At 46.5% G+C, this 15,528-nt stretch overlaps 1 protein-coding gene across 4 annotated transcripts in view; it reads right to left on the reverse strand.

Annotated features, from left to right (window-relative positions):
- CSGALNACT1 (chondroitin sulfate N-acetylgalactosaminyltransferase 1) overlaps positions 1-15,528 on the reverse strand; it is a 321,135-nt gene that overhangs the window by 9,299 nt on the left and 296,308 nt on the right. For all 4 annotated transcript variants that reach the window (XM_067722138.1, XM_067722141.1, XM_067722140.1 and 1 more), the window contains 2 exons: positions 4,578-4,756; positions 3,634-3,728 (listed from right to left, as the gene is read on the reverse strand). In XM_067722138.1, coding sequence (XP_067578239.1) covers positions 3,634-3,728; positions 4,578-4,756 — 274 coding nt within the window. The remainder of the gene's footprint in view (positions 1-3,633; positions 3,729-4,577; positions 4,757-15,528) is intronic.

The raw sequence follows: 15,528 nt of genomic DNA on the forward strand, positions 1-15,528 counted from the left end.
TCAACGTTCTCACCCGTGACATGAGCGTAGCACTCCTTTTCACCTTACTGACTGTTACACGACAACGTGGGCAGAGTGCCGGCTGCCCAAAGGCCACGGACGTGGCATCTGTTAATGTGACTTCTGTTCTCAGCGAATGTCTGCTTCCTGAACAAACAGAAACAGACTAAAAGGACGGACCAGGCCCAGTCAGCACTTTTTAGAAATTTAAACTGAAATGCAGGTCAGTGGTGTAGTATTCTTTGGACTAAAGGAGAGAGAAGGGTGTAACGAGAGAGAGGTGAGGACAGGATCCGCAGACCAGGCGTACGTTGACCAGTCGTCAGACAGTGCCAGGCAGGACCACGTGGCAGAGGGAGCGGCCAGGCACTGTGGGCATCAGTGCCGGAGAGGAGATGGCCCTCGGGGGAGGGCAGCTCAGGAGACACGGGGCAGGGGTGCTCCGGCTGGCATCAAGCCCAGGTGCTGGGGTCGGGTTTACAGACATTTGCCCGGTGATCAGTACGAGAGTCAGATTGTGGAGGGCAGTTCATCCCCCAAAGAATCAGGATTCAGGGCTGTGCTGGCACGGCCTGGACCAGCCCACCACCTGGGCAAGGAAGTCTCTTCCCAGCCCTGTCCAGAGACGTCATGGGGGAGCCTGCACCAGGCCCTGTGGGAGGACTGACTCCCTGAAGATAGACAGCCGGCGCTGGGAGCCAGCTCCTTCCCGCTTCGGAGAGTGGGCTTTAAACACTTCTGAGCACACCACTGACTTTATGTCTTCAAAGGTTTTTTTTTTAGTGGAATTAATCTGTGTTTTGGAAACGCATCTCTGGCCGAGGGTGAAGGAGAGACTGGAGTGTGAGGGAGAGATGGATCTAGATGACTCCTGCAGTGGCCTCAGCAGGAACTGACAAGGCTCAAACCAAGAGAGGGGATGTCTAAAGTTAGCGGTTACATAAATGAGGGTTATTCCTTTCTCGGAAGGCTGTTTCTACATTAAAGCATCAGCAAGTTTCACCTCAGGTTTAAAACTCTACAAATTAAATATTAGTATGAAACCCCATGATTTCACTTACTACTGATTACTAATGGTCTGTACTCAAATGTAAAGAAAGAAGTAACCTGAACACACAAAAAAATCCCTGTAAATTTGGTTTCTCGCCTCTATCTGCAGGCAAACGTTATCAACTGTCAGTGGCAACAGCCAGAAGCAATAAGTGGTACACTGACTACCAAGGTTGTATTTACAGGGCTGCTGGCCAAGGCTCCCATTTGCACGTGGCAGTCATCTGTCACAGCCGCATTCTGGACCTGGGCTTTCCTGTCACCTTGATACTGATGTACTCCAGTGCAGGCTCTCAAGAATTTATTAATATATATGTGTCGTATCTTTCAAGACTGAGCCAAAAGGAACCCCTGGCAGGAAGCCTCTCCTAATTTACCCACCTCCAATCACTACCTGTTATTTTATACCTTCTCTGCACCCACATGTTTTCTCTCCACCATATTAACTTCAGGAGTTTGAGGCTCTCCTCTGGTCATTTCCCTTTCTATTTCCGCTCTCACCTAGAACTTAAGCAACTCTGTCTCTGCCACACTAGATAAGGGAATTCTGGTCTTGGCCTGAGCTCTAGCTGGTTGTGTGAACCTGGGCGAGTCTAGGAGAAAGAAGTGAGTGAGTGAAATGACCTGGGGCATCACTGCCACGCATAGGAAACTGCTCCAGTCCCTGACTGCCCCACGCACACCTCAACTAGCTCTCTATGGGCAGCAAGTGCTCCAGAAATGGCTCATCCAGTAAGAACATAACGGATGCTTTTCTTTTTTGACAGAGACCCCTTTGTCTCAGAGACAATTGCTCTTTCTAGGATAAATAGCCATAAATACTGACTCCTAAAATACCAGACCCGTGTGCTCTGTGGAAGGTCTCAGCTGTATTCGGAGGTGACTGGTAAAGGCTGCAGGATAACTCAGAGGCCTCGGAGCTGTGGACACAGCAATCTGAGTTCTGTTTCTGACTTGACCACTAATTCTGAGGACCTGAGAAGCTGGCTGGACCATGCCAGACCTTGAGCTTCCCTGCAGGAATGGCAATAAAAGCATAAAACTTTTAAATTGTGAAATGAAATGAATTCCTTGAAAGCAAATAAGGTCTTGATTTGAAGTTGAAACATTAATCCTATTCAATGTCAAATGTAAAGCAGTACTTTATTTAAAATCAAAGGAACTTTTATTCTGATTGGTTGAAAGAAAATAAATCCCGCATCCCATTCCCCCCCTCAATCCCTATTAGAAGCTTAGAACTCTATGGAAAGGAAACATGAAGTTTTTCTGTCTCAACAGGAGTGATATCACCTCTAAGTAGTGAAAAACTCTTACTGTGTTTATGTATAAAGCACATGCATACACACAGTATGTACAGATACACAACGAATGTGCAGTATTACAATTTCGCTGGGGGAAGAGAGAACGGTGTTATTACTGTGCTGTGTGTCTCACACCGCAAGTGAAGCCACATTAAGACATGGTGAGAAATGAACCTGGTGCAGCCTAGAGGAACCCAGGCTGGAAAAGATCATTACATCAGCTGCCAGAGGTTAACTGGAAGGGGACCCAGGATGGGGTGGGAGGGAACAGGTTTTCCTACTTCTGGAAGTCTCAACACAGAATCAGTCTTCCCAAAGAATTCCACAGAACACATTTTCAATGAAAATCAGTTTACTTTCCCACTGCAGGGAAGCATGGAAGACTGAGTCCCATCACCTCCTCATGGTCAGACAGCGGCTTCCTTTCTCCACCCTGAGAGGTAAAGAAACACGGCTTCGCCACCTCAACAGGAGACAGCCGCTTGAGGCAATTCCTACTGCCGCCCCCCAGGCTCAGCCTGAGCTGGCAACAGCTTCAGATAAGCCCTGCTGGCGTCTCTACAGAAGATCACAGCCCAGCTTGGCGATGACAACAGTGGGACATTTTGCCTCGGAGGGGCACACCTTCCAGCAGCACAGGGACCTTCTGCTGGCTTCACCCTGTCCCCCTATTGCCTGTACTCTCTGCGGAATGGACCAGCGAAGACATCTCAGCTTACAGAGAGCCTGGGTGCTGTGTGGGTCCCCTACCCATCACCTGTGCAGCTGGGATCTTAGCACAGAAGTCCCTCCCATATTCCTGTGAAAGCCACCTTGCTGGTGACACTTCTGATGCTAATATGGAATGGTGACGGAGAGCAGGGATCTAGCCCCTGCCCCACTGTGTGCCTGGTGGGGGAGGGGGGCACCTCTTCCTGACTTCCGTTTTCCACCTGTCAGATGGGAACCTAAATCTCACCTTTCTTACCTCATAGGATTGTAATAATAAAGGGGAAATGTGCTGCAACCATAATGCAATAATACTGGTTTCCAAAACCGTAGAAGAAAACTATGAAATTACCTTTCTGTAAGGTACTGTTCCTATTTATTTTCCACTTTTAAATACTGCAAGCCTTTTAATCAACGAGGCGCTGGGAACAAAGGCCAGAACACCTGTCACACTTACAAATTACTCTGGGAAGCAATCCACAGGTTTCCACTCACCTCCACTCATGGTCAGGTGCCCCTGGTGACGAAAGACCTGAAACAGAGCCCCACCAAGGCCCCTCGGGGGAGCACTCACCAGCTGCTTTTCTAAGGGAGGGATCGAGTCATGATGGCCGTATATTATGCCAGGATTGTACTGACTGAAAAGGACCGGATAAAATACCTTCTTCCCTGCAAACCAGAAAACAAACATATGCGCTAAGCGACAGATAAAGCTGTTAGGTTTGTTCATTTATATGCGACCGTCAGAAACAGCCTAGGGATCTGCGTCCACTGTCCCTTTTGCCTCCACTGGTCTCTGACACAGACCTTAGCAGTACTGCGGCAGGTAGACCAGATGCACACACACGGATTCCCGACTTCCCAGCACAAGGCTAATGTTCTAAGCTCTGACGGCCAGTGGACCTGGCACTGGGCACAACTAGTGGGCGTGGGTGTGAAAGAGGGCCCCAGTGCCCCTGTCCTGCCAGACCTTAACCCTTTAACTGCTGGCTCGTGGGGCAGTCAGCCAGGGTGACCTCAGGCAGCAGGAAAAGACTTTGGGAGCCCCGGGTAGCTGCTCTTTACCAATTTTCACAGAAGAATTTCAGTATCTGAACAACGGACATGGCCATTCCGGTGGTTATCAGCTGAGTATCGGCCTTGCCGCCGAGTCAAAGCTATGAGGACAATTTTCATACTGTGGGTTCTTTCTGTCTGGAGCCCCCCCTGCCCCGGTAAATGCCCATGGCCACTCCTTCCCTTCGGTTTCCGTGGTGTCTCCCAGGCCCAATCCTCCCCACCACACCTGCTCCCTGGTCATCCCCTAAAGCTGCCCTCCTAGGGGAGAATGGAAAAGGGCTGTACACACGAACTTGGGACCAAGAGTCCCAGAGCTATGGTGGCTGACAGGCCCCCAGCACGACACCAAAGGAGGATCAAAGCAGACGGCATCCTTGTCTTTGTCCGCGGGGTAAATAAGGCAGATCCAGGAGCGGGTCGGCGGGGCGAGCTAAGAGGTGCTCGGGAGCGGAGCCCCACCTGGCTGCGTGTTCAGCCTGCAGGTGTTGAGGAGCTCGGAGGTGAAGTAGATGTCCACGTCGCAGAAGAAGAGCAGCACGTTGCGCCCCGTCCAGGAGCGGGCGCCCACGTCCAGCCCCTTTCCCCGGGAGAACTCCCCATTCAGCTGGATGAAGGTGAAGTTCCTGAAGTTGGCGGCTCTGAAAGGTGAGACCACACACAGTCACTCAGGTGCCCGGGCTTGCTGCCGGTGGAATCCCCTGGAAAACACACAACCGAGGCCCACGACATCTCACCACGTGTCTTCTGTGACCCGAGGGCACTGGGATTAAGGGTACCAAGGACACTTGAGAAGTCTTAGCACCAATTTATTTTTTCTTTTTCTAGCAGTTTCCCCATATTGAAAACTACTGTCACGGCTAACGTGTGCTCCTCATGCGGGGGAGAACGTGAGCCAGTGAAGACCAGGTGACAGAACCCGGGACAATCCCAATGCCTCTGGAGCCAATGAAACCAGTGGCCAAGGAAATAAAGCCGCACTGCAATGGCCCCACTGAGCGGCTTCTCATCGGGGTTCCCTCCAGGAACCCGGCAGCGTGGTCCGGGTGCATGTCTATCCCTAGACACGCTTACACCTGGATCCCTTCCCCACCCGAAGGTAAAACAGCCGAGCACAGTAAGGAAATGACACTTGGATTCAGGAGATGAGGACGTTTGGGACCTGGCTCCCCTGTGGATTAACACTGTGATCTAGGCAAGCCCATTAATCTCCTGGAGGCTCAGCTGCCTCGTCTGCACAACAGAAATAACGACACCTTCCTTAACTGCTCTCAGGGTGATCAGCGTGGTAAGTGACGCTAAGAGTATAACGCGCACCAGGGGAGCATCCTCCAGTCTGTTACCAGCACAGGCCTGAGGTAATGGAGTCCAGGTGCTTCTTCACCTGGCTGCTCTCTCCCAGAACCTTCTGAGATGCGGCACGTCTTGAGCAAAAATTCCAGGAATTCATCTAGTACCTAGTGGGACAGGGACTGTCTTCTCCCAGAGACCCACTCTGGGTCCTACTGGACTCCCAATTCCACTTGTACAGGCCTGGCATCTGGCCAGCCCCTCTCCCGTGACACACCCTTCCTGTCCTGATGGTTTCCTCGCCCCCAGCTCAGAGCCCGCCCCCCACCCAGCCTATCCCATCCCCCGATTCTCTCTTATCCTGATGCCTCAAAAGAGGTTCAAAACCCATCTCCCTTGTTTAAAGTCTGTAACTATCTCGGGTAAAGGTCACCACAAATACAGTCATAAACTTTTCAACTGTATCTGGTAGTTTAATCGGTGGAACTAGTTCTGCTACCCCTTCCTTGACTTGTCACCTCCTTTCAGACCTGGCAGTGAGCTTGGGTTTTTTATCCTGGGAATCTGGGTCCAAGCTTGTCTGAGTCTGAGGCCAAACATGCTTTTCAGATTAAGGCAGAAGGCCTGGTGCCTGGAGGAGACCTGGCGTGTAAGCCAGGAGCCCAGGTCCAGGGCCTGGAGCTGCCCAGCCCCACTGGGTACCCAGTGGATGCTGGTGACTAACCGTGTCCACAGACGAATGACTGCAATCCAGCACTGCCTCTCATTATTTGGGGCAGTCACTCCACTTCTCTGCCCTCAGTTTCCTTGCTGCAAAGCCTCATGGTACAGACCTCAGGCCCTTTACATGCTAAGGTTCTACTGTTGGATGATTCAGCCCAGCACTGCTCTACCCGGTTCTACTCTTTCAGAACTCCGTTTTGACTCTTCTCTCTGGGTAGGCAGGTCCCAGTTCCTATTTTCTGTGAGTCGCCTGGGGGTTATGCCCCAGCATTCCCTAGCAGGGACAGCGCTGCCCCCTTGTCCGCAAAGAAGACATCCAGGTGGAGTGAGACCCTCGCAGCATCTCTGCATCCCCTGGAGGTTTCTACAGCCCACTTCCCCCTGCCCTACTTGATCAGTTCTCAGGAAAGTTCTACCCTTGGGAGATGCCTGGGTTTTCACCTGTTCATCTTAGCTAGCCTCACAGAACTTGTCCACTGTGCAGTGGGCCGGCTTTCTCTCACAGCTGTAGCAGGTCTCTTTTCTCAACTGTGTCACAGTTCATACTCTGTGAGACCACAGGGACTAACTTCCAGGGCAGGGAGGGCTTACGTGCCCAAGCACCAAATCCTTGTTCACGTGTATCTGACTCATGACCCAGGTGGCTCCTCCCAGAGGTTTCCCAGGGTCTATCATTAGAGATTGCAAATAGAAAAATGCTTCACATTTGAACGATGGCAAGAAACTTTCTCCAAGAGTAGGGGAAGGCAGGTCCTTAATTCACTGTGTTAAAGACCAGCAAGATTTTTGTCCCAAACAGCTTACAGTCCATTTGTGTTGACATATCAAATATTTACACACAAATAGTATATTTGCTATTTACTGTGTAGAATATCAAACATTTACACAAAGTGGAGTCGTGTTTAATACTTACATGAGAATACAGGCAGCATTAGAAGCTGAACTAACAGCATCGAAGGCATGACCAGCCAGGGGGCTGAGTGAGTGGTCGGGAGGCAGCAGAGGGCTACAGGTCCAGGGAGAGTGGTGACTGGGGGAACACACGTACCCCACACAGAACTTTGTCTCATTTGTTCTGTCCCCCAATGCCCCAAGCCCTGGTCTGAACTCTGCTGATGGACTGCTCTTCTCTGCCCTGCTGCAGTGGGTGGAGGTGGGAGAAAGGGAGGGGAGGAGAGGGGGAGGGGAGGGGGGAGGGGAGGGGAGGAAGAGGGGAGAAAGGGGCGGGGGAGGGGTGGGGGAGGGGAGGGCAGGGAAGGGAGCTTGCCTGTTGGTCACCGTCCCTGGGAAAGGGGGCTGGGACAGCTCACCGTCCTAGTGCTTGAGATGACCTTGAGGTAGAATTTATTTTAAAGTCTTAGAACATCAGCCTCCATGCTTCAGTGTGTGGTCTGTAGAGGAAGAGCTCTCGGGGAACGGGTGCCAGGTCCATGGCCGGATGCACACGCAATCTGCCTCCTCTCTCTTTGTCCAACCTCCCAACGAGGATGAGATAAGCCATGTTACACCCACGGCACCACCCAACCTGACTGTGCACTTTAAACCCACTCTCCAGCGCGTCCACAGGCCAGACGCAAAGCCCCAGGACACAGTTCCTGCCACTTGCTGTCCACACAGCGGCCCCTCTGCCCCACGGGCCCCGGCCGTCTCTGCTTCCCACGCCTCACAGAACCCTGGCTTCCCATCCACCCTGATCAACGCCGGCCGGCAGGGGACATGAGGGACCTGGACAAGACTGCACACCGAGTCCCTGCTGGCCTGGGAAGCCCCATCGGCCGGTCCTGGGCCCTGGAGAGGCGCAGGGTAACTCTGTCACCATCCGTGGTTCCCAGTGGGGCGGCCAGGTCACTGTGCTCAGTTACACGTCTGTCTGCAGGTGGATATCGGTGCTGCCCTCTTCCTGATCACTCAGCCCAACACCCCCTATAATTAACCAGGACCCCTCCTTCTCCTCTCTTGCCATCAGGAAGGACCTCTGATAATTGACACGTGATCTCTGCTGAGAAAGAGGGCTGAGCGGGAGACACCAGAAACCAAATCAGAACAACTTCCCTCCCCTCTTCTCCAGAATGGCGAGATGAACACACTGCGAAGCATCTGGGCTGGGAGTGGGACGCCCCCTCCCATCTCGGACTCATCAGCACCAGCTCCAGAGCACAGGGTGCACGGGATGAAGGGACACCAGCTTCTGCAGGATAACCGGGCCCCCGACCTTCCCGCAGAGGGACTTGCTCGCTGGGCCCAAGCATCCTGCCCAGCAGCACGTGGACAGCATACTAAGAGGCTGTGCAGAAGCAAGGACACATTTCAACACAGAACACTGACTGGCCCGTGGGGTCGTGGGTTTGGGAATGTGCATGACACGACCACAGTGCCACAACCCCAGATGCAGGCCGCAGAGCTACACGGGCAGGGGCCCTGTTTAGTTCTCTGTTCATCCCCATCCCCTCTGCAGCGACCAGCCGGAAGATGGGCACCAAGAGCATGGACGCACTGGGGCCTCCTGTGTCAGCTCAGTGGTCTCTCCCTGGAATCCACCTCCTCCTCTGACTCCAGTGAAGATCCCACCCAATCCTCATGGCCCACAGCGAGTGTCACTGCCTTTCACCCTCCTGTGAAACAAGGTGCCCTCTCTGGGCCCCCAGGCGTTTGGGCCAGTTCCGCCTCCGTTCTCCTGGGCCCAGTGCATTCTCGTGCCCTGTGCACTGGACCACCTGGTCTGTCCTCTAAACCCTGGAGGACAGGGACTGCTTTATTTTCTTATCTCTGTCTTCAGAGATTATCAGCACTGTGCGGTAAGTGGCGCCCATGGGGACACAGTGCAGCTCAATAAACACTGGGTGAATCAAGAGACGAGTCAATGTAAAACACAGAGTGCGTCTCAAACCTGTCACTGTGGGAGATGCTGCCCCAAGACACCACCTCATCCCCTCAGGTGGGCACCGGAGAGGCCCTCACACATCCTAAGCCCACCTCCCCCATCAGAAAGAGGCTCCAACCAACATGTTCCCAAGAACAGGCACAAAAAAAGCTTTTAAGAAGATGACAAATATGTAAGTAACAGAAAAAAAGAGAGCTGAAGAAAATAAAATGCAATTTGGTTTGAAATATTTAATTTAGCCATACAAAGAAATGTAATATTTAGCGGCATGTCTGGAGTAATGGCCTCATGAGGAATGGGCTTTTTCATGGTAGAATGTGGGCATTATACTCCTTACTATGTAATTTCCTGTTATGAATCAGAGTCTGCAGTTCCAAATGGCCCCAGGATTACTTATAATTATTTCTTCTCTTTTCTTCTTGAATTGTATTATCAACTGATGAAACTCTTGAGTCTCTCATTCAATTCCTTTCTTCTATATCATAAGGCTGATGCACTGGGTCTCCTCCAGGTTATATGTAGTCATGCTGACAGAGGTTAAAATGACCTGAGGCAGCCACTGTTTCAACCGGAGATTTAATTTCTCTAATTGACATGCATTTCCCAGAACTGCTGGCTTAAAAATGATAAAAGATCTTGCTGTCTAATGTGATTTACTCTAATACAAATTTCTTCCCACCCCTGCAAGGAAATTCTCTTAATGTGACACTTCCCACAAGAGCCCTTCATAAAAAAGAAGAAAAAACCTTTAAAAATTTACATAGAAATATTATATTTGATGTATAACTTAAAAATTTAAATCTAACAGCCCTGAATATTGACATTTCTTATGAGTTCTATTTACTAAAGGGATCTGAATGTGGTCAGTAATTTAAGGCTAAATATATTCTCAGCCAGTTGTTCACAGTAGGCATTTTAAACAATTTAGAGTTTTCTAGTTTCTGAGCTTATATACAAGCCTGCTTATACAATTGTTTTAGCAGTTTCTTTTGAAAATATAAATAAAATTGACAAACCTTTAGCTTATTATCTAGAAAAATAAGAGAGATGACTCAAATTAATAAAATTATAAACAAAAAAAGGAGACATTACAACTGATACCACAGAAATCCCCAATATTGTAAGAGACAACTATGAAAAATTACATGCTGACAAATTAGATAACTTAGTAAAAATGGATAAATTCCTAGAAACACACAACACTCAAGACTGAATCATGAAGTAATAGAAAATCTGAACAGACAAATAATGAACAAGGAGATGAAAACCTCCCAACAAATAAAAGCCCAGGGTTAGATAGCTTTACAGATGAATTCTACCAAACATTTAAAGAAGTAATTCCAATCCTTCTCAAATTCTTCCAAAATATTGAAGAGGAAGGAACACTTCCAAACTCATTTTATGAGGCTAGCATTACCCTGATACCAAAGTCAAACAAAAACACAACAAGAAAAGAAAATTACAGGCCAATATCCCTGAACATAATGCAAAATCTTCAACAGAATACTAGCAAATTGAATTCAAGAGTTCATTAAAATGATCATAGGCCATGATCAAGAGAGATCTATCCCTGGGATGCAAGGATGGTTCAACATCTGAAAATTTTAAAATGTTATACATCACATTAACAGAATGATGAATAAAAATCATATTATTATTTCAATAGATGCAGAAAAAATTCAAACAAAATTCAAACATCCTCTTATGATAGAAACTCTCAACAAATTAGGAATAGAAGGAATGTACCTAAACATAATAAAGGCCATATATTATAAGTCCACAGCTAACATCATACTCAACGGTAAAAATTTAAAAGCTTTCCTTCTAAGATCAGGAACAAGACAAGGATGTCCACTCTCGCCACTTTTATACAGTACAGTATTGGAAGTCCTAGCCAGATCAATTAAGCAACTAAAGGAAATAAAATGCATCCAAATTGGAAAGGAAGAAGTAAAACTGTCACTATTTGCAGATGGCATGATACTATCTATAGAAAACCCTAATGACTTCCCAGAAAAACCATTTTAACTAATAAATGAATTCAGTAAAGTTTCAGGGAACAAAATAACATATAAAAAATCAGTTGTGTGTCTATCAATACAGATTTATAGTTACTGCTTTATGAAGTTATCTTTTTACTTTTACATCAGATAAGAAAAAAGCATAAGCAAGAAATACATTTATACTATGTCTCATATTTCCCTATGTAGTAACTTTTACTGGCCCTCTGTATTTCTTCACATGGATTTGAGTTTGTGTCCAGTGTCCTTTCATGTCAGCCTCAAGGACTCCTTTCATTATTTCTTGTGGGGTAGGTTTACTAGTGATAAAGTCTTTCAGTTCTTAACTGAGGAGGTCTTAATTTTTCTTTCAATTTTGATGGATGGTTTTGCTGAATATTGAATTCTTGGTTGCCAGTACTTTACTTTCAGCACTTTGAATATGCCACCCCACTTTCCATCTCATTAAGGATCCCATGGACCTGATGAGTTGCTTCACTCTTGCTGCTTATGTAATACGGAAGAACAAATCTGACTCCATATTGGATCTGTTTCTTTTACTTTCTTTGTATACTGCTTTTGCTAGAAATTAAATACGTTGGCTATAGCCTGAAATATACAGGGTAGCCCATTCTCAAGGCTCTGACCTTTAAAGGTATAACTCTTTTCCATTCATATAGAGATAAAAAGTTGCAGAACAGAGAACAACATTTGTCTTGTTGGAGGTTTACAGGAACGTTACCTGACCTACCTGACCTACACGGACAGCTGCAAGAACGAAGGATTCCAGCACCAAGAAGTTTTCAACAACTAACCACACCCCCTCCCCTTTTAGTATAAAAGGAACCTGAATTCTAACTCAGGAAAGATGGTTCTTTAGGACTCTAGTCCACCATCTTCCAGGTCTGCTGGCTTTCCAAATAAAGTCATTATTCCTTCCTTGCCCCAACAATTTGTCTCTTGATTTACTGGCCTGTTGTGCAGTAAGCAGTACGAGCTTGGACTCAGTAACACAGATCCTTTCTCTCTTTGTTTTTCAACCATTTGACTCTGATATGTCTAATGTGCATTTCTTTGAGTTTTCCTGTTTGGAGTTTTTGAGCTTCTTGGATGTGTAGATTAATGTTTTCATCAAATACAGGGAGTCTGGGGCCATTATCTCTTCAGATATTTTTTCCTGCCTCTTTCTCTCCTATCCTGGTACTCCCATTGTGTCTATGTTGGCATGCTTGACGGTATCCTGCAGGTCTCTGAGGTTTTCTATTACTTCATTCTTTTTATTTTTGTTTCTCAAACTATATCATATATCAATTGACCTATTTTAAAGTTCACTGATTCTTTCTTCTGCCTGTTCAAACCTGATGTTGAGGCCCCACAGTGAATTTTAAATATTGTACTTTTCAACTCCAGACTTTCTATTTGGTTCTTTTTGTAACTGATCTCTCTATATTTGGTGAGACATGGTTCTCATACTTTTCTTTGTGTTTTAAACATGGTCTCTTTTAACTCTTTGAACATATTTAATACAGTTGACAATGTCTTTGTCTAGTAAGTACAACACCTGTGCTTCCTCAGGAACAATTTCTAATGATTGATTTTGTTCTCTGTGCATGAGCCATATTTTCTTGTTTCTTTGCATGCCTCATAATTTTTTGTTTAAAGCTAAACTTTTTTTTTTTTTTTTTTTGGTACGCGGGCCTCTCACTGTTGTGGCCTCTCCCGTTGCGGAGCACAGGCTCCAGACGCGCAGGCTCAGCGGCCATGGTTCACGGGCCCAGCCGCTCCACGGCATGTGGGATCTTCCCAGACCGGGGCATGAACCTGTGTCCCCTGCATCGGCAGGGAGACTCTCAACCACTGCGCACCACCAGGGAAGCCCTAAAGCTAAACATTTTAAGTAATGTAATGTGGCAGCCCTGGAAATCAGAATCTCCACCCCCCTCAGGGTTTTGCTATTGTTGCTCTTTGTTGTTTGTTTGTTTAGTGACTTTCCTGAACTAATTCTGTAAAGTGTACTCTTGTGTGTGACCACTTAGTGGTAAGCTAATGATTAAGCAGGGATTTCCTTAAATGTCTGGAACCAACAAGTCTCCCAGTTTTTGCCAGGGGACTCTGTGTGCATGGTGGGGACTCTGTGAGCATGGTGGGGCATGTCATCAACACACAACCAAGCAGGTAACAACTTACCTGAGCCTTTACTTCCTTCTTGCACAGAGCCTCAAGATCAGTCAGAGGTAAAAAGTAAGGGCCTGCTCAGGTCTTTCCTAAGTATGAGCACAGCCTCTGGATCCCCAGGAACGTGCTGGAGCTTTCAAAGCCCCTTTGGAGATCTCACTCCTCAGATTCACCTTCTGAGCTTTTTGGTTAGTCTACTGTTTGCCCCAACTCTTATCTACACCTCAGGCAGCCACAAAGGTAAAGACTTCCTATAATTGTTTTTTGTCAAATACCCCTGGATAAAAGGTTCCAGGGGAGGCCTCTGAGTCAGGTCAAATGAAGACAACCTTGTGAGCAGGGTCTGCCCGGCTGTGATTCTTATGCGCTGCTGGTCCTCAAGGCTACTGAAGAGCTGGGGGCGGAGGTGAAATGGGGCAAGTCAAAGTTCACAAAGCTCCCTGTTCACACCAAAATTCAGTCATTTGGAGAAACACTTTCCAGACTGTTGCAAACTTTAATTTCCATAGTTATTAAAAAAGTTGATTCTGAGAATTTTTAGTAATTTTCTCACTGTTTTTATGGAGGAAAATTTTGCAAGCTCTTTATTCCACCATTTTCACTGATATCACCTTTTTTTAACTGTTGCATTATATTCCATTGTATGAACTTAATATCATTTAATTTTTTCCATAATATATTTTCCCCCAACGTTTTACTTGGAAAAAATTTAAACCTTTAGAAGTGTTGTAAGCATAGTAAAGTACCCATATACCATCATCCAGATTCACCAAGTGTTAAAGTTTTGCCATATTTCCCCCCTCCCTCCCTCCCTTCCTTTCTTCCTTCCTCTGAACCATTTGAAGTTGCAGACATCACGGCAACTTCACTTTCAAAGATAAGTACTCCCCAAGAACCAGGACACTCGCCTTTATAACATTATAACAATGTAATAATGACACTCAAGAAATTTAACACTGTCACAATACTATAACCTATATGCCATGTTTGAATCCCCCACAGAACAACTTGGAATACCTAAAAATACAGGCATATCTCCACAAAGAGCTGGTCACCAAGCAGAGTCATGCTTAGCCCCTTCTCTGGCAGATGCCCAGTGAGATGGCCACAGGCCTAGGTGCTGCCTTCACCTATGAGGTGCTTCCCAGGATCCAAGACTCTTTATCTTCTAGGAAGGAATTCATTGTGTAGCTTTTTTCATTTTAGCAGATGAGATTCTTATCTAAAACGTCCTTGTTTATGAAAAAATATTAAAACAAAGCAACAATTCTCAAATTTCAGACAACTTTCCCCCCAATTTTCTTTTGAAATGTTCTGATAAAATGTTCCTGAGGGTACACATCAAGCAAATCCCTTCAAAGAGGCATGAAATGTGGACAACACCATGGCAACAGGGCATCTTCCTGACAACACACACACACAAAACCCTCTCTCAGACACATACTCACAGGACAGGGCAGTATCTCAGTTCTAGTGCTTCAACGTCAGAGGTGATTCTACTGAAAGATGCCTTTGTGCCCTGACGAGTGGACAAAGATGAAGATACCATGCAGTAAATTATAACTCATGCAAATCCACCAACCAGTATGAATTTTTTTAAATTTCCTAATACACAGCTCCAAGCAAATGTCCACCTAGGCCAGAATTCCTCAAAATGTGGGCCATGGACCACCCACATCAGCATCACAGGTTGAGCTCATTCTCAGTGTTGGTTCCCAGGCTTCATCTCAGGCCTAATGACTCACACTTTCTGGGGCTGGATCTCAGGAATCTGTATTTTAAAAAGCACCCCAGGTTATTCGAAGTACATTTATATTTGAGAACCACTGAGCTAGGGTGTAATCTGAGATTAACTGAAGCTTAGTATGAAAAACTCTGTGGAATAAAAATCAGATATTGAAAACTGATTTGTACTGTTATCTACGTCAGTGGCTTCTAAATATTTTGACCACAACCCTTACCCTTTCAAAAGAATATACTATAAATCATGACACAGCGCACGCACACACGTGCACACACACACACACTCTGAAATTAAAGTTTCATGAAACAATATTTATCTTTAATACTTGTGATGTATTCTGATAATCTTCTATTCTATTTTGATTTTTTAAAAACACTGCACCTAACCCACTAAATCAATTTCACAACCCTCTAATGAATCACAAACCGTAGTTTGCAAAACACTGCTCTACAGCAATCAACTGAGATGTAAAGCTCGACAGAGTAAGCGTAAACCGAGAGACACAGACACTGCATGCTAGTCACTAAACTGGGGTTTTTCAAGATATTCTTAAAATATATACATTAGCTAGATTTAGAACAGTTTGATCACAATGCTGAT

The sequence above is a fragment of the Pseudorca crassidens genome, chromosome 21 (assembly GCF_039906515.1).
Source record: "Pseudorca crassidens isolate mPseCra1 chromosome 21, mPseCra1.hap1, whole genome shotgun sequence".
NCBI classification, from domain to species: Eukaryota; Metazoa; Chordata; class Mammalia; order Artiodactyla; family Delphinidae; genus Pseudorca; species Pseudorca crassidens.